The sequence below is a fragment of the Diorhabda sublineata genome, chromosome X, assembly GCF_026230105.1.
Source record: "Diorhabda sublineata isolate icDioSubl1.1 chromosome X, icDioSubl1.1, whole genome shotgun sequence".
Lineage (NCBI taxonomy): Eukaryota > Metazoa > Arthropoda > Insecta > Coleoptera > Chrysomelidae > Diorhabda > Diorhabda sublineata.
In genome coordinates this window covers 21,137,428-21,157,728 of record NC_079485.1, presented here as the reverse complement: position 1 = coordinate 21,157,728, position 20,301 = coordinate 21,137,428, and the positions used below count along the sequence as shown (strand labels likewise).

At 30.6% G+C, this 20,301-nt stretch overlaps 1 protein-coding gene across 5 annotated transcripts in view; it reads left to right on the top strand.

Annotated features, from left to right (window-relative positions):
- Window positions 1–20,301, top strand: part of LOC130451585 (filamin-A) — a 125,724-nt gene that overhangs the window by 98,915 nt on the left and 6,508 nt on the right. For 4 of the 5 annotated variants that reach the window (XM_056790690.1, XM_056790694.1, XM_056790691.1 and 1 more), the window contains 7 exons: window positions 2,009–2,147; window positions 12,250–12,345; window positions 13,265–13,585; window positions 13,642–14,213; window positions 14,438–14,546; window positions 15,011–15,175; window positions 17,422–17,661. In XM_056790690.1, the coding sequence (XP_056646668.1) occupies window positions 2,009–2,147; window positions 12,250–12,345; window positions 13,265–13,585; window positions 13,642–14,213; window positions 14,438–14,546; window positions 15,011–15,175; window positions 17,422–17,661 (1,642 nt within the window). Of the gene's footprint in view, window positions 1–2,008; window positions 2,148–8,560; window positions 8,742–11,896; window positions 12,123–12,249; window positions 12,346–13,264; window positions 13,586–13,641; window positions 14,214–14,437; window positions 14,547–15,010; window positions 15,176–17,421; window positions 17,662–20,301 lie in introns of those variants that run through there. The other variant, XM_056790692.1, reaches the window with a different exon arrangement.

The window sequence follows — 20,301 nt, the reverse complement described above, 5'->3', positions numbered from 1 at the left end:
TTCATATATTCTCTCAAAATGTTGCATCATAAGTTAACAGCATTTAATTTCTCATAATTTTAGTTAATTCTTTTTCACCTCTTATTATTATTCTTGTGATTATTTTGTTCTGAACTCCCCATTAACAAACGAGAAAGATATTGGAGAAAAGTATGGTTATCATTAGCATACATACCTCTTTTTATTTTATGGATCTCTTCCAGATTTTGCTTGTTCAATAGTGAGTATATCTTCTTTATAATCGCTTATACCTTCCGGTGAAAAAATTATCCGTTCAAATATACAGCAAAACAAAGAAAATTACACAGATTTTTTTGCGTTTTTGTCGAATGTATTGGCAATTTCTGCTCTTCAAACGGTTCGCTTCGAATAATTTTAAACTATTTACCGTTAAATTTTCTAGTCTAAATTTTATGGTAATTTGAAAGTTAATAATTTTAAACGAAAAAGGTACAACTGATAAAATATACTGTGTATCGTTTTGGGAATATTTTTATTTCAACATAATTGATGCTGCTATAAAGTATTTTCAAAAAACATTAGATACATATTTATTTTTCAATGTTGTTCTTGTGATTCGTTCTATAAATTATACCATGTTATTCTTTACGGTTTTTTAATAAATACTTTATTCGTATTACATATTACCTTAAAGTTCTGAAAACAGAATATTACGAGAGTTTCCAAAATGTATTCGTAAAAAATTTCATTAGAATGCTGCCTGGAGTATCGACTGATTTCTAAACAAATATGTAAAATTTTGCAGTACCTAATCTAGTAACAGAGTTCTTTTTTTAAACATCCTGTATATTAAATATTTCTCTCTCAGTATTAATTTCCATTAATTTGATATATTCGATATATATATATATATATATATATATATATATATATATATATATATATATATATATATATATATATATATATACTAAGGTTTTTTCTGAAAATTTCCTGTACTATTTCAGCACGAATCTGATATTCTTATCCAGATTTGATCCTTGTCATTTGCTACATAGAAAAATAAATTATTTGTCTAATCTTGTAATCTGTTTCTCAATGGAATGTACGTGATTATAGCGAATTCAATTGAAAAAATATGACAGATTTTATTTGATAATCAGTCGGTATTCAGGTTACATAGGTACTTTGGTGATAAAGAACGACTTTTTCAACTTTCAAAAATAAATTCAGTAGCAACTATGTTAATTGATTTATTTGCGATTCAAGAGATTATCCTGTTATTTGTCGTTTGTAAGTTATTGTTGTTATTTTCGTACTTTAAAATGGCACTGATCCAATATAATATTTTGTTTAAAAAAAATGCAACAAATAAAATAACCTTATCCCGAAATTGTTTTAACAAAAAGTAAGTATATGGATAAGATAAGAGTATTTCAAAGAGCTAACCTTAAATCAAATTTCAGCACTAAAGCTCCAGCAATAAAATTTTCACATTCTCTTATGTCAATAATAACAGATAAATGAAGATCTTTCTATCAAAAAATCTCTTGAAACAACCTCTTCTTCTGATATGGTTGCATTCTTTTGTATTTCCAACATTCAATACTTCAAGACACCCGTTTTAACTCGCCAGAGGAAAAAATGATTCGTGGATATTACTAGAATTCCTCAAAATATTTTGTAAAGCATACTTGGAACAAATTTACAGTAGTATCTTTTGTTTATTGTACTGATTTGTGGTGAATTTATGATAAAAAAGTATTGAGGATTTTTTCCACTTCTCGCCTATTTTGCTAAAAATGATGGCATATTTCCTATTCCCGGTTTCATAGTACCCTTAAGACATATCTTTTTGGGAGAAGAATATTCCTCCTCTGTAAATATAAAAAATTATTTTGAAACATGGAAACCTTAATTAAATCATAATTTCTATAAATATAAATGTTTCAATTTCCATTTTTTGTAACATATAAACCTTTTTTTTGTTTGCAGTAGAAGAATCAAAATAATTATAGGATTTAGATTTTTGTTTTGTTAATTTCAGGCCGAAAAAACTAGCGAAGTAATAACTCACAGCGAAGTACAAGAAAAAGTACACAGTACACAAACTACCAAACAGCAGGTTTTTAGACCTATAGAATTGAATAAAATCCCACTTCTGAGCACAGGAGGTAACGTAACAGGTGAGTAATGAACCAATTTGATAACTGATATCACCTGTGCATAATCAGTCATTTATCAACGTAAATAGTATTATCAACTATTTTAGTACTTTTAACTATAGTCACTGTTAAAATTTGAGCATTTTTTAAGTCGTTGCACCATATTTTGAATCCCATTATCAAAGACTTCTATCGCCTGATCAGCGGGTCCGCAGTACTTGTCAACTTTCAAATTTATCAATGTTTCATAGTACCCTCTCATCATTTATTGTCATTCTTGTTGGCAACAAGTCTATAGAAGGATGCATTCCCAATCCCAAAAAACCGTGAGAAGTTTTAGTATTAGAGTTCAATGTTTTCGTTGACATGTCGAAGAGTATTAATGATGCCACTCCCCAAATTGACGCCTATTCTCTAGAGAGTACTACTACGCATACTGCGTAGTAGTACACTCTAGAATCGTAATGTGATCCAAAAAAATGTATAATTCGCTATATTTTATGTTCTTGAATTAATACTTTCGGCGCCAATCTAACACACCTTCTATTGTACTGAAATTTGTAATAAACATCTGAACTTGAAACTTATGGCATTAATTCTGATGGAGCTCGTCAATATTCAATGGAGCGCCTGTTTCAGCGAATTTCCTCATCAACGTTTTGTGTCGCGAATATTCAAAAACTGTGACATTGTGCACTGGTACGAAAGTGTTTCATAGTAGTTTTAGCAACCAATATTAGTGATTACTGTAATTTCTCTATTGTTTGTAGCACTATCGTTTCTATTTTTTGTTTTGTTTCTTCCGTAAAATTCCAATTTTCTTCACACATCAGGGGTTATCGGTTTTTTAAGATTTCAATTTCGAAATATAAAAATATAACGAATGGAAAATACTACAATCTGCAAATGCAATTATTGAAAAAATGTTTTTTTTTTCTGAATAAAAGTTATTTATAACTTTAGGTATTGTTTTGTCGTCCAAATAAAATATTTATTCTCGCCAGTAGTAGCAGGTTTATTTTTTGTTGAAGTAAAATACTAATTGAACAAATTAATAGTTTAGAGCTGCCAAGATGTGCATTTAATGTAAATGACAAATAGGAAAATTCGGCGACAGGAATATATTTAACGCTGAATATTTTTGTACCAATGGAGTTTTGCATGGAATAGCAGCGAATTAGTATTTTTGTTCTTTTGTTAACTAAATTATTTAATTCCTTTGAATGACGATCAAAGTTTAATTAATGATATATTCTAGAAAGAACAACAGAAAAAATTGTTACCATTATTATGAACACATCACATATTCCAACTTCGTTTTATATTTTTTAGCCGCGTGAAGTGCAATGCAATGCAAGATGCAATATATTTTGATAAAAACCATGAGCAAATGAAGACCTTTTCATGGAAGATTACGCCATTACAACTTTATTGAAATGGCTCTATTTTTATAGCATCTAATCTGCCCTTATTAGGATCAATCTAGTAACTTTTGACTCAACTTACCGAATGTCAATCAGATCAGCTAATTGATTGTAACATTGGTAAATTCAGCTATTAGTTTTCTATGTAAGGTTCTTGTTGAATTGTGATCCTTGCTGCTGGCATTTATTTGAGAGTTTTTTGTTTTCTGTGACTCTAGTCATAGCATATCAGTCTGACAAGCACGAAGTACAAATAGTTGCCCGTGTGTGCATCAATGGAGTGATCAGCGCATTGCAGAACAGGATATATCTCATACTTCTTCATCTGGTTATAGAGAGATCAGTACATAAGGTTATTATCAGAATATCTTATGAAGTTACGGGTAATTGAAGAAAGAAAAAGCGTAACTATATCTGAGCGAATACGAGGATTAGAAGTGTCAGTGTAAAGTTTGACGTCAAAAAAGTAAACCAGAATTACGCAATACATTAAAAAAAGATGTCCACCGAAATTGTGAAAATTGAAAAATTGGAGTATCGAGCCATCATCAAGTACCTGTATTTAAAAGTGTTAAGAAATATGCGGATTCACGAAGATATGCTTAATATCCTTGGTGATTAATGTCCTTCACGTCAATTTGGACATGAGAAAAATTGCTGCAAAATGGATCCCTAAATGTTTGAATGTTGACCAAAAGCGTGCAAGGGTAGAAGCATCGCGTTCGATCTGTGCACGATTTGAAAACGATGTAGACTTGTTATTATGGATGAGACTTGTGTACATTTCTACGATCCAGTAACAATCGATGGAATGGCGACACACTGGTTCTCCAAGACCTAAGAAGTTTCGTGTCCAAAAATCTGCTGGAAAAGTTCTTGCTTCAGTTTTTTGGGATTGCCATGGAGTAATCATGATTTATTTTTTGGATAAGGGTAGAACAATAACTGGAGATTACTATTCGACATTACTGACCACTCTACGGGAAAAAATTAAAGAGAAAAGACGCGAAAATATATCCAAAGGTGTTTTGTTTTGCAGGACAACGCCCCTGCACACAATCTCAGGTTGCCATGCAAAAAATTCATGATTTAGGGTATGAATTATTAGAACACCTCTCTATCATCTCTTTCCTCAACTGAAAAAAAGTTTAAAATTCTCTTCCAACGAGGAGGTAATAAAAGCTGCGGAGGTCTGATTTGCAGAGCAAGAAGAAACATTTTTTTGAAAGGTCTAGAGACGTTGCAGGTAATCAATGTGTCCAATTAAGAGGAGAATATGTTGAGTAATAAAATATTTTGACATTCAAATTTTGTTTCGTTCTATAGCAGGCTAAGAATTTCTCAATATATCGTCGTACATACCATTAGTGAATACTCCTAATATAAGGATCAAGAAAATGGACGGCTATAAAGCTTTAATCACGTTACTAAGCAGAAAGTAAGATTGGTAAAGGGTATGTACTTTCAAAATCTTAAAAAAATACCACAAATGGTACACAGAGGGCTTAAAATCACAACAGAAGCTAGCGTTGGGGTATTTGAGACTGGTACCAAATGCCCTCAAATTCTTTGCGAGCACATTTCAGATAGAACTGCTAATGCTAATGAAAGATGTGTGGTTATCAATTTGGAAAGAAAAGTGACATAGCGATCCATTCCGAAAGTTAGGCTATTATTAAAGCATTGAATATCATATAATCGATTCAAGGCCGATCTGGGAATGCCGTTGTAGACTCAATTACCTACGCAACATTATGCTAGACTTTTTCACTAGCTTCTTCGCAGGAAAAATCTAATTAATAGGTCTACCTGAAAATGCCGACCGCAGGTTCTGTAGTACATAGGAAAACACTTCTTATCCCCTAGGTTCAGAATGCTCTGCCATCACAAGCCAACAAAAAAATTATTTGGCCTAGAATGTGTTCCAGTTGGAGCCATTCCAGTTACTGGATTCAGCAACAAAGGTAGTTTCCATAGGAGGCACAATATATCGAATTGTAATGTTATCCTCTATATATAATATCAGAAACTGGCTAGATTTGGTTAGTGGCAGCCTTTATGCGAAGAAAAGAGCTTTAGACAATTTTTTTCTTCTCTTCTCCTCCCAAAACAATTTAAAACATCTTCAACGGTATCAAGTTTAGGTACAGGGGATATTAAATAGGATATATTAATCTACATTGACTTTAGCTTATAGTAGGTATACAAAATTGTATTTGCATTTTAACTTATCCCGTGTTGTAGTTAACAACGATCAGCAAATTCAATTATTTTTAGGAATCTTGACAACGATTAAGAACCTATATATTGCTACAATAGTTAATTGTACACATTTTCAATTAAATAGGGCGTTGAATATGTTAGGATTTTCGTCGACATTTGCTACAACTTTTGAAATACACTGTATAATGTACTACAACATTTGGGATAAAATACATATTTACAAAAATAACATTGCTCTGATGATTTCTTACGGTAGACCTGGTATCTTTTTAAGTTCAAATCAGGCTATGATATTTGTAAATAACTTTTGAACATACCATTGAACAGGTATAACGGACTTTGTCACAGAAGTTTATTGCCTCATATATTTCACTCCACTCTTTTGAAAACATGTTTAAGAATCATACAATTGTTTCCATAGGCTATTGATGGTCAGCTGGCTGCTATGAGAAGACTGTACAAATCAGTGGTATCTATAACTTGTCTCTTATTAACAATATTTCAATCATTGAAGAGTTAATAACGGTAAACATTCGTTATTCGTCATTTTTTCTGTGGGAACAGAAATAATACAAGTATTTTATCAACACATTCAACGATCCCAAAAGAACAAGTTACTACTAAGATAAATATAGTTTATTAATCATTTGATACTAACGATAACCTATAAATCAAACTTTGTTTATATTGTGTAATCCGGGCCTGCGAACAGTTTTAATAAAGCTTTAAAAATTGAATTATTTGGCGTCTATATTGACTATAATAGTGTACAGTCATTGCGTTCGTCAATGTTTTTTGATGTCCCGATTAATTAGGTATCAGCTATAAAGATCGTTGCAATTTGTAATAAAATAGGAGTTGGCAGAAATATGTTGTGGTTCATGTTTATATTTTTCTTTGATACGAAAATTCTAGTTTCACTTATTTATATCTTGGAATATATGTGCGATGAATCAAAATTTTCCATTTTAAATAAATGTATATTAATTATCTCATATATTTCTATAATTTGGGTTAGTTTACATTTTCAGATATGGCTGTTACTCATTTATCATTATATTATTTATAATAACATTTACAATATTTCTTTAATTGAATCATTTTAGGTAAAAAGTACTCACTCACAATTCGAAGCGCATAAAATTATAAATATTAATATATACCGACCATAAAAACTCATCGTAGTTGCAACCTAATTTTTACATCACAACATATTTTGGTATTTTTAGATGTCAAATATCATTCATCTTGCGTGTTCTGCACAGCTGTCGAGACCTGAACTCAAGATTCTAGGTTTATATTAAATATATTACCAGGACCGGATCATTACAAATCAAAACTAGGTAGAACTAGAATAACATCAAAGTATTTCGCAATAATCGAAATTACATTTCATATTAAACACTGTTTGGTGTAGACCCTCTTTCTTCACGAAATATTCCTGTTGCTGATTTTCTTATTGAACTATTATTTATTTTTGAATAAAAAATTAATAAAAATTTCTATAGTAACCAGAATAAATATTTCAATTAATCAATATTTCTATCAAAGTCAATAAAGTCAATTTGAATATTGAATTTTGAATTCTTATATATTATAAATTTCTTCGATTTCTTATTTCTTAGACCTTTTGATATATTAATGCATCTAAATGTTCTTGATTTTAGGTCTCTTCTTTTTTAAAATTAGTTTTTTTTGATAGTTTTTAAACGAATGATAAATTTTGACGTTTCGACTTTTCTTTAAGTCTTAATCAAAATATGATATTGACACTAACAATTTGCTTATTTATATTGATCTATAGATCACCTTCATCATGAATATCATAATAAGGATAAAATCAACTTAGAATTTTGTTCCAATAAGAAAAATTAATTTTTCTTTGGTTTCCACATCTCGAATAAATTTAGAATTTACGAAACAGAGATTTACATTTTACTTAAATTACTTAGATCTTTTTTATCATTTATAGCTTTTTCGTAGACAGCGTCACATAGGGCAAACATCTCAGTATTTAGAAAATAAACTAAGAGGTCATCAATACGATAAAAATTCAAAAATTCTTAAAACAGAATCTAATACACGAAAAAGGGAATTTTTAGAAATGGTTCATATTCATAGATAAAAAAATCTAAATAATTTAAGTAAAATTTATAGCTCTATTTTGTAAATTCTTTAAATTTAATTGATTACTGCTATATATTCGATATAAAAACAAACTAATTAACTAATTATAAAACAGAAGAGACCTAAAATCAAGAACATTTAGATGCATATATATATATATATATATATATATATATATATATATATATATATATTTATTCGTTTTTTTTTTAATTTAAGACAGATAAAAATTTTGATGTTTCGACTACTATCAGTCTATCAAAATATTTTGATTGAAAGCAGTCCAAACGTCAAATTTCCATTCGCCCTTCAAAAATAAAATTTTAGAACAGAAGAGACTCAAAATCAAGACGATTTAGAAACATGATCATATATAAAAGGTATAAGAAATAAAAATTAAAATTGTTGCAGTTAAAATCATTAATTTGTTCTATGTGAAAATAATTCGGTAATGAATTGTATTCTAGATATGAGTGACAAGTGTTTTCAGATTCATTTCTGGCGTCAACATCTCAAACAGCAACAACTCATGATATAAATATCTAAAGATTGATCTATTTTCGTATTTTTTATCTTAGAATAAGCTAAAGATTCGTCGCCAGCGAGTCCGGTGCTGATGAATACATTTTTCCACCTCACTGATAAAATATTTTCCAAAGATTTCCCAAGATCAGAAAATCAGTCTTGTCTGGAGTTGTGCTCGCGCTGGCCGGACCTTGTGATATAATGTTCTAGTGCTTTCTCGTAATTTTTAATGCGATTTTATTTTTTCTGTATCGTACACATATTTTAGGCATAACCGGCTTTCTTTTTTTATTTTTACTGCTTTTCAAGAATTGAGGTATGAGTTTATGCTCAGAATTTTTTAAGAATTCTTTGAAAATGTTCGGCTAAGAAACATGTGAATTAGTGATTGTGGATTATTTAAGCGCAGATTTTTAAAATATATCTCATGTATTTAAAAAAATCTCCCAATAATTATTAATAATTTAAACAGAAAAAACATTCAGTTTCATTATATTATATATAATTTAAGTGAAAAAATTGAGAATAAATTATAATTATTATTATTAATATATTTGCCTTTGTAGCAGCCAAAATGAATTGTTTTATTTGCAGTGTAAATAGAAGAGATGTGTCGAAAATTATATTGTAAAATGTGAACAATTCATTAATTTATTGAGTGAAAGGACTTAAAAAAGAGATATGGTGAAATATACATTTTTATAAATTTAATAATTCATAATATTGAAATGATCAGTGTTCCTATTTAAAGATTTCATATGAACCAGACCGTGTATTTATACATTGCCATTTGTTACGTTCATAAAAAATTTTGATTAAAAATTTTTTTAAATAATTTAGGCCGCCTGTATAGATGGAGAAGTATAACGGTACACCGTTACACCAAAATAACCTATTAATATAATATAATAATATTTTTTGGTGGCCATATCGATCGTACATAATTTTCGTTTTTATTTTTGCTATTCCATAAAAGCAACAGTACTTCTTTTAACTAGTCTGTAGTCCTAAAACCAAAGCAACAACTTTTAAATCTGCACAGATTAACCATTGATGTTTGCTGTATTCTATTTTTTCTGACACTAGTTTGATAATGTCGTATGTTTCGTTCAAATGAGCTCCGTTTGTTAAAGGTGGTGACGGAAATTTATAAAACAGCCTTCAGACTCAACTTTGAGAAATCAAATGAAAAGTCTCCATCCTTCTGACCGATGTTCATAACCCATTTTTAAAGTCAAGCTCTCAATTTCATTACAGTACAGTAAGTCGTACTCTTTATAGCTATGAATTCTATTTCAGTTTCTTATTTTCCAGAATTGCTTGAACTTTCTAACACCATAAACTGGAGAAGGTACAGGGACGAATAAGGGATTATTTTTGTTACAAAAAGCACCTCCACGTATTTTATCGTATACATCGATTTCCTCTTTAATATTGGTCAAATAGAAATAACAGTTGCTTATGTAATTGGTAGATTCGTGACACATCAGAGCATTAACACATTTGCTTAACATTTTACACAGAAAAAATATTAAAACAATTTTAGGCGCTAATGACAAAAACTGATTTTTTTCTGTTAACTTTTGCCTTTCTTGTTATATATCTATGTACCCAATTCAGTTTCGGTATCCTCAAACGGAATTTTTTAAATATTAATTTCTATTAATTTATTTTGATTTCTTAGTTCTGTTCGTCATTTGTGTGTTTTTTGACATACCATTCATTCCTTACATTCTTTACCATGTCTCAGCATTTTCATGTTTACCTATTCTATTACATTTTTTTAAAAATCGCTGAACATCTTCTTTCTGGTCAATATTGCCAAAATACCAAGTTGGTATTTTGATTGAAAAAATATTAAAATTGAAAATAGGAGAAAACATTTCGAAGAAAAGGAGGGATATATGTACATTTACAAATTAGTTTAAGATTGAACGTCTGTGGAAATAGGTCCAAAACCAAAAACTTCTATTTAAGAAACTATTGAAGTATTACTGAATATATTAATTCAGATTTTTTTGCATTAGATATCAAACTAACAAATTGTTATTGATTATTTTGAGTAAACCAATATTGAAAAATGTTTCAATTGACATTAAAACGTTGTAAATAATATAAATAGATCATTTTGCTCCCATCCATTAGCTTTAAATGATACTGACATCAATATCTATAATCTAATTGCTGCTCAATAAATTCAAATAATTGTATAACGCCAACGCAACAGTGCATTTGAGACATTTTTAAATTTTAATATAATTGATAGGTCTATGAAAAAATTAATATACAACAGCTGTTCAGTTTGACATGTCCCATAAAATAAGTGTATGCCAACTTTTATGAAAATTGAATAATTCCCTGAACTTTCACGTTTATTATTTTTATATTTCTAAAATTTAAGTATCTATGAAAAGTTCACTTGCTCGCCAGATTTTTTTATGAATTATTCCGTATATGTATTGAGTTTTACATGATATAAAATTCAAACCCAGAAAAAAGATATCCCTAATTCCCTAATTTAATGAAAATCTTATATATTTTCTAAATATATTTCTTAGTTTGTACAAAGATTTACTTCGTGGAACTGTTTCTGTCTGCGACTTGATATTGGGTTTTTTGTTTAATGATATGTGCACAGAACTATTTGGGGAGATATTGTTTATGGTAACCGATCATGACGTCCAAAAGTTCTTATCCACAAAACAACGGACTTCAACTTATTGCACTTCGAAGCATGAAGTTTTTCTAAGAACCAGGCGTTAATGTTTTGCCGTGTTCACCTCGGTAATAAAATTTAAATCTTATCGAACATGTGTACCACCCTCTACAGACTCTAGCAATTAATCCACGAAGTTGGAGTTAATTTGAACGATTTACTATGAGCAGACATCGCATTCGACGCCTACACGTTTGTAGGAGTATATAGGGTGCGGTCAAACACATTTTTTTGAGTACATGTTAATAGGAATTATTTTTTCCCATTGTTATCATCTCCTTCTTGATGTAAGGCAATTGCAATTTTAAATAAATGGTGGATAAATTATTCCTCTTGGGTGTAACACTTCTAATGTCACTAAGTATATTTTCTTCATCTATGATGAAATATAACATTGATTTGTTTTGCTTGTACTTACGTATAAGAAATATTTAACTGATCCTTTTATATGAATATCATTTATATAGGGTATAACTTTGAAGATGACTTAGATTAAAATAAATTTTGGGAATTCTCCAATAACAGTTAGCAAGTTTTTTGAAATTAGCGAATATATAGTTAAAAATAAATTTGTTTGACTACGCCAATGAATTTTTGAATAATTTTTCAGTTAGTACAATTCATTTTTATGAAATTGAGTAGAAAAAGCAGCTATCATAACAAAGAAAACCTACTTGTGGCAATATATTAGAAATAGTTTTTTGGCCGAATGTTTTCAAAGCTAACCCATCAAATGTGTTTAAAATTGTGTTTAGATCATGTTTTCTTGGATAAACACTCCAAAGGAAGCTACTTGGGAAGAACAAGCAAAACTTTATGTAGATGACTATTTAAAATCTGTTACTCACTCTGTGATAGACCGCGCAGAAAAAACTATCGTACAAAGAAACGTTCCGTCAGTGCCAGTTGGAGGAAAAGGGTTCGGGGTTGATTTTGAGCCTCTTACTTTTTTATCTATTTTTTATGTTCAGTCTCATAAAGGTAAAAAAATAATATGAGTCATTTGCTTTTGCCAAAATGTTTTTTTATTGGAATATTTCTACAATTTTCATTAATTTCAGCTGTTCCGAATAATGTAACGTTTGATATTTACTATACTTTTTTCCAGCCGAAATAAAAATGCCTAGTGGAAATATCGACAAACCTATAATTGAAGACAACCGTGATGGTACTGTCACCATAAAGTATGAGCCACGCGAGGAAGGTGAGCAAACCCTGGCATTATTTAATAGTAATTCCTATTCAATCCTTCTATGTAATCAAAAATATGCACGTCAGATTCAAATTTCGAGGGGACAATTTTTATGCTGATTTTTGATTAAATCACATTAAGTTTCAGCGGCGGGGCAGACACAACACGTAAAATATCAAATGGAAATGAGGGTTAGTGATATCTTTTATATATTTTGAATATCGTTCAACTAAATTTTGAGAAATAGAGGTGAATCTCTCATTTAGCAAGTATCTAACTAGAAGAAATGTTTGCGGAGGTCTATTTTATTTATTTACCAAATTAGATGTTATAAAGGAGTCTGCTATTTCTTGAAGCAAATTTAAGGAAAGTTCACCAGTTAAATTTTCATCAATTAATAATTATTTAAAAATCTAGGCCTCGATCACTTTTTGTGAAATATGTGTATGATCTTTCCTAAAAAGTCATCGATGTAGTAACAACAGTTGTCCTTTCACAATTTGGGAACTAATTCTAGGATATATTTATGTTTCATTAATCATTATTGATGTTATTTTTGCACATATTTCACATTCCTCGTGAATGAGAAAAAATAATTTTAGCTCTTTGTTGGAGTGTCAACACCATTTAATGAAAAATATATTACAATCACGCTGAACTCGTTTAAGTGATTAGTAATTAGAACGACAAAACATGGTGTCGAGAAAGATAGATGAGGAATATTTAAACAGTTTTCATTAATACTATATCTAAACTCTGTCGTTATCACTTATAGTTATTTTATTGTATTATAGTTTATTCTTTCAAAGCATAGTAAATTGAAATAAAAAACTGATCTATCTTGGAAAGTTTTCATGTTTCTTTTAGTTGACTAATCTTCAATTTAATTTATTTATATAATTATTTAATTTCAAATAATATATTTCCAAAGGTGTTCACGAGCTAGCTGTGAAATTTAACGGAGAACATGTCCAAGGGTCGCCTTACAAAATTCACGTAGACTCTATAAGCTCTGGTTACGTAACAGCTTATGGTCCTGGTCTTACGCATGGTGTGACTGGTGAACCTAGCAACTTTACAATTTCAACTAAAGGGGCGGGAGCTGGTGGTTTATCCATGGCTGTAGAAGGTCCCAGTAAAGCTGAAATTAGTTGTCATGATAACAAAGATGGAACTGTGTCGGTTTCGTACTTACCTACAGCTCCAGGAGAATACAAAATTTCTGTGAGATTTGGTGACAAACATATCAAGGGTAAGCAGAAATTATTATATAGGGTGATTTATTTAATTATGCTTTTTCAATTGAAGGTTCTCCTTTCAACGCAAAGATCACCGGTGAAGGTAGGAAACGTAATCAAATTTCCGTAGGCTCTTGTAGCGAAGTATCTTTACCTGGAGGCAAAATATCTGATGATGACATTAGGTCCTTAAATGCTTCAATCCAAGCACCAAGCGGATTAGAAGAGCCATGTTTCCTTAAACGGCTTCCAACTGGAAATATTGGCATATCATTTACTCCCAGAGAAATAGGTGAACATGTTGTCAGTGTAAAGAAAATGGGTAACCATATAACAAACTCACCATTTAAAATAAACGTTTGCGAAAGAGAAGTAGGAGATGCTAAAAAAGTAAAAGTAACTGGCCTCGCCTTGAAAGAAGGCAAGACTCATCAAGAGAACATATTCACCGTTGACACAAGAAATGCTGGTTTTGGTGGTTTGTCATTATCTATTGAAGGACCTAGTAAGGCTGAAATACAATGTAACGATAATACAGATGGCACATTGAATATCTCTTATAAACCCACTGAACCCGGCTACTACATTGTTAATTTAAAATTCGCTGATCATCATTTAGAAGGATCTCCATTTACTGTTAAGGTTAGTGCACCAAATAATTCGTATCATATTTCCACATTTATTCTGAAAATACAACCATGTAGGGCGAGGATATTATGTTGTTAATACGTATTTATGTAAAATATTTTCAATAAGAGCTTGGTACGTCTATGAATATTGGAAGGAATTTTAAATTTCGTCGGACGAATGTAATCATTGTTGCATTTTGAGTTGAAATCAATTAATACTTAGTATTTATTCTTTAGGTTACTGGTGAGGGCTCGAATAGACAACGTGAAAAGATCCAAAGGCAACGAGAAGCAGTACCAATTACAGAAGTTGGTAGTCAATGTAAACTCACCTTTAAAATGCCAGGTAGGTTTGCAGATTTAAATAAGTTGACTAATAGTTTTTTGTAATTAACTAATAACGTTATTGATATAATTATCTGGAAAAATTGGCAAAGCCCAGATATCTCGATTGGAGCTGTATGATCCAACCATATTTATATTTTGTCAGAATAAACAGGATAAAATCATATCATATCACTTATTCGCGTCTCGTTAGATGCAGGTGCTTTATAGTTTCTCAACATTTTTCGTTACATTCCACGTACAATACAATTATAGAAAAACTTACATTGTCTATAAACTTGTAAAACAAATTTGTATGGGACGATTTTGCTTATCATACAAAAATTTTGAAACATTTTGGATATTTATCACGCAAAAACTATTTTGTTATATATTATTATTATTATTATTACTATTTAGAAAAAATTATTTTGCACTAAAATAATGAAATAATTCACTGTATATTGATAACGTTTGATTTGATAGGTATAACATCATTTGATCTTAGTGCCTCCGTAAAGTCACCTGGAGGAGTAACAGAAGATGCAGAAATCAATGAAGTTAAGGATGGATTGTACGCCGTTCACTTTGTACCCAAAGAATTAGGAGTTCACACTGTTTCAGTCAGATACAAGGATATTCACATTCCTGGTTAGTAAATATTAATTAATTAATTTTCCAATAAGAGAGATATTTTCATTGCCATAGACTGTGATAATCCAGTTTTAAAACATTTGCCTGTTTCACAGTTTTCATGACAACATCAACAACTCAGAAACGTGAAATGAATTCTAAATGTTTATTTGTTGGTGTTTGATCTAACAGAAATAGGTTCGAATTTTTAATGAAGTAATGTTGATAAAATTAATAACGCCAAAACTTTCGAAAGTCCACTATTGGCACTCCCAATGATGTGCGTCATTGGATTTGATATATTCTCATTCACTAAGTAGGAATTTCTGGATCCGTTGAAGATATTCATACTGAATACACTGTTTACACCACCACCACACCAACAATCACAATTGCACTGTGTAATTCTCATTCACTTTTTCGCTATAATTCCATGGACTTGATTCTTTTTTATAGGTATATTCCAATTTTGCGAAACATTTAGATAACGATTGTGGTCAATAAAATTAATTTTATGTGATAGTTTATAAATTAATTTTCGTTATTTTCAGTATACTTGACTACGAAAGACACTGATCTCATATCACTTATGCAACCACTTCAAATTATTAATTCTAAGTTCCATTTTTTATAACTTTAATATTATTATTTCCTATTTAACAGTACAAGTACTAATAAAAACATTAATATCCAATTATACTTGAATACACTATTTTATCTAGATAAAGGATACGCGAATACCTTAATGAGAATGTTGAAGCCTACAGTAATATCTAATAGAGATATTAAAATTTCTTTCCCTAATAAATAAAAAGTTATGAAAATAACAACTGATGTGTTTGAAACTGAGAAAAGGGAAATATTATTTCAAACTTGTATATACAAGAGTTCTTCCTCCACGTATTCCCATCAATGAGGATAGTAATTAGTGGATCATTCAAGTGATAAAACTAGGGTATCAATAGGTAGAAAAGTAACAAATTCTCAAATATTGATGCGATAACTTGAATTATGGTTCTATCGGGTTGAGTTAAAATTACAAATAGAATAGAACCACTATTATTTGTAACTTTACTTTATGATACAATAAGTTCACTACAAAAATAAATGTCAATACTAAGTTTTCGGCAAATTGTTCTAACAAGATATTTCCTGCCTGCTTGGTGAAAAAAAATTCCAATTTGTATACTTCGATTTTGAATTGATTTTTGGAGTTAGATTAAGAACTCTCACAATCAACAGAAACTGAACGTATGCGTTAAAAGTAGCTAACATTTTTTACAATATATTCTCATCTTTTTTTATTTCCATATCAGTTGTAGTTTCTATTCTACACAATTATCAGTTCAAACTGTGTGTCATTCCACAAATTCTACGGAATACATTTCATGAACTACAAACTAATTTATAAACGGGTGCCTCTCACTACTATAGACAAATCAGTTTAACCATAGCTTTCATGCGCATTTTACTTGTTTTATTGTTTCACTGGACACATGATAAGTGTAATAGTAGAGCATTGATATGTTGTTCACTTTAATGTGAATGGGTTCCTCCCAAGCCTATATGCTGGCTCATTTCATATTAATCAACCAACCAGTACTCCAGTGTCAGACGATACGCTTTATATGCTGGATCTTACGCCATGCGATGTTTATTAGTTTCCTAATATGAAACATACATTAAAAGCAATAAAAGTTCTATGAAAGAGAAAGGAACACAAATTCCGAGAGAGATGATAGAACGAGTATTATTCCTGGTTATTACGTATATTAATATCATCAACCGCGTTCGTGATTTAAATCGATACTGATTTGAATAACAACAATTATGGTTTTTTATTTCCCATGACAGTCAATTGCACCTTCATTGACAACCAAAAATTATATGAATGTGTTCTTTAAATGTAGTATCGCTAAGTCTACCTAAAGTAATATGGCAACATACCTAGTTCAAAGTTACATTGTGGGTGACCAAGGGGCCGCTAAGCAAATAGGCCCTACTCTGTGTTACCAAAGGCAAATGTCCTTTGAAAAGCCAATCAGGTGCTTTGGCTTGAATCCTTTGGTGTCATTAGGCAAGCTGTGAGGCTTGCCCAAGTATTTAAACCGGTTGTACTGTTTTATAATTTCGTTAAAAATTTGAAGATGGAAGTGAATTTACTGCCTGTTCTAAAATAGTATCTAAAAAAATCTATTCCATAAATTAAAATGGTAGTTACACACTGACACAACATATTGCTAATAATTCATCTATATTTCTAGGTTCTCCATTCCAATTTACTGTCGGTCCATACAGAGATCATGGTGCTCATTTGGTGAAAGCCGGTGGAGCAGGTTTGGAAAGAGGTGAACAAGGTGAACTTAATGAATTTAACGTCTGGACCAGAGAAGCTGGAAGTGGTCAACTCGCCATCTCCGTCGAAGGACCTAGCAAAGCCGAAATCAACTTCACGGATCGCAAAGATGGTTCCTGCGACGTGTCATACAAAGTATCAGAACCTGGTGAGTGAATTTTTCATTTCAAATCCATGAGTTTTTTTACCCCTTTATTTCTTGATTGTTCAGTAATTATTGATCTCTAAATTTGATTATTGTAAAAAAACGATAGGGCCGTATTAATTACAGCTATATCAGATTTTTGTGATACTAATTATGTTAGAATAAAAGCTATAATGTAGCATGTGACAGTTGTAAGTAGCTGAAATTATGCGTAATTATACACAAATTATGTGCTTACGCGAGGAGTAATGTTTTAATTGAAGTTTTAATTATTAGATCTACTGATATTAGGGCTTATGATATGTGAATATGTTTAAATAAGTAATATATCTCGAGCACAGCTTTTTATGCTTCGAAAGGGATCAGCTTTGCCACTCCGTAGCTCTGAAAATAGTGGTTATAATCAAAGCTTGATAGTTTATCTAATAACTCTGGAGGAATCTATAAGGAGACAACGAATAACGAAGATGCAAAATAATTCCAAACTGATATTAGTAGCTCACTTTTCTGCTCATATTAGAAATTGAAACAATTTGATTTCAAAAGGAAAGCTAGTACACTGTTATTAATCAGTGCCAGATAATTCCATTCTCAAGTGAATATTGAACTACTTATTCTAAAAATGGTGAGAAATTTCCACAATACATAATTCCGTATTTTTCTATATGAATATGATTCCTGAACCCATAGATATATCAGAATCAGAATGTCGTCAACATTTGGACATTCACCTGATAATTACTAAATATTATCAATCAATTCTCATGAAAGTGCATTAAATAAAATAATTTAGAAAAAATCATTCATTATAAATTACACACCCTTTATTATCGTTATAGAAAAAGAATAAATCCAGATATCGGTATCTGTAATACCTTGATACTATCATAAACGAGGGCTGGAACAACAACCAGAAAACGAGGGCACGCATCGAAAAGGCAAGATCCACCTCTAGGTGCCTTCTTCAAGACTCACAATCTCCTTCTTATAGTAAAAATGAGAATGTTGAGTTGCTATGTTTTTTCTGTCGTGTTTTATGGAGTTGAGTCCTGGGCCTTGAATAAAGATATGAGCAAAAAATTAGAAGAATTCGAAATATGGCGGATTCTCAAGATCACCTGGACCGCCTGGATAACAAATGAAAAAGTCATCAGAAGAATGAATAAAGAACGAGTAATGATAAGAATAAAATCTCTCAAATTAAAGCTCAGAATACGAAACGAATACGTATATACATTATTCCAAGGCGAAATATTTGACAAAAGAGGTCCAGGAAGCACATGAATATCCTGGCTTAAGAATCTTAGAACCTAGTTTATTGAAACCTCCGCTGAGGTTTTTCGTATTGCTGTTGACAGAAAAAAATTGCCATGATGATTGCCATATTTGTCACAGTTAGGTAACACAAGAAGAAGAATATCGTATATTTCAAAATAAATAGCGGATTTTTAACGCTTCTAATATTTATTACATTAAACTAAATAGTTGTGAATGATCCATCAAACGAAAGAGCTACTCATTTTTTTGTTGGCACCGCCATCCTTTGGGAAGAGCTAGTAGCAAAGATGAAGACTTAAAAACAGAATGCTTTTTGCTTTAAGAGTTTGCAACGACGGAAGTATTACTCGTAGAGGGTATTATTAGTTTGTAGGTGCCTTTGTGAAAGGAAGAGTACAAGACAATCAAGATTGGGTACAATTAGTTACAGAATTCGTATGTCATCTAACAGGTCATAACTTAATGTAATAAAAATTATAAAAGATGGTGGTTGGTTCCATTTATTATTGGATAACCGTTGAACTATATTGTTAGATGTTTTTGGAAAGGAAGTTAGTTGTAACTAGACACAGAAGGCTCTACAATATGCTGGAACATTGCAAAAGTATATATAAGGCATGAGCTCAGTAGAAAGTAAGTTGATATTGAAGATATCGTGACGAACTATTCATAATAATCCGAGCTGTATCAAATGAAATATAAAGCGATAGTTACTAAATTGTTAGTAATGTAATGAGTGTGATAATTGGGATAAAGATTTAAGTGTTGAATTAACTTGTACAATTTTATCCACATTACCCAAGTAACGTTATAATAAGAAAGGGAACACAAAATAGGTTTTTAAAAGGAAATCAAACAATGTCGTCAATATCTAGATAGTAATGTTATGATTATGAACTCAAATTGCTGAGTCGACAAATATTATGTAGCTGTAGGTACATGTACTATACACACAATAAATGATAAACACAAACAATGTTATGGAGATTAAAATAGGAGATTATGATGAGAAACATAATACAACTGAACATTGGAGAAAAAGGAACAGAAGCAAGATATTCTGGTCTGCAATCTAAGTTATGAATTAGTGTAGCTTATAATTTTTGAATATGTATTGATTTTAGTTGATAATATACTGGTGGCTGACTGATGATATTTAACATAAATATAAATCCGTACAAAGTTTCACAAAAACTGTTTAGCGGGCTATTTATAGCATCTACAACTATGAACACTATTCATTCTTTTGTAACAAAATTTTCTCACAAGAACAATCTCGAAACGAATCTCTTGATTGGTATAAATTTTCTGCCTAGATATTTACAATAGGGTTACTCAACCCAATAATTTCGATTCAAAATCAAT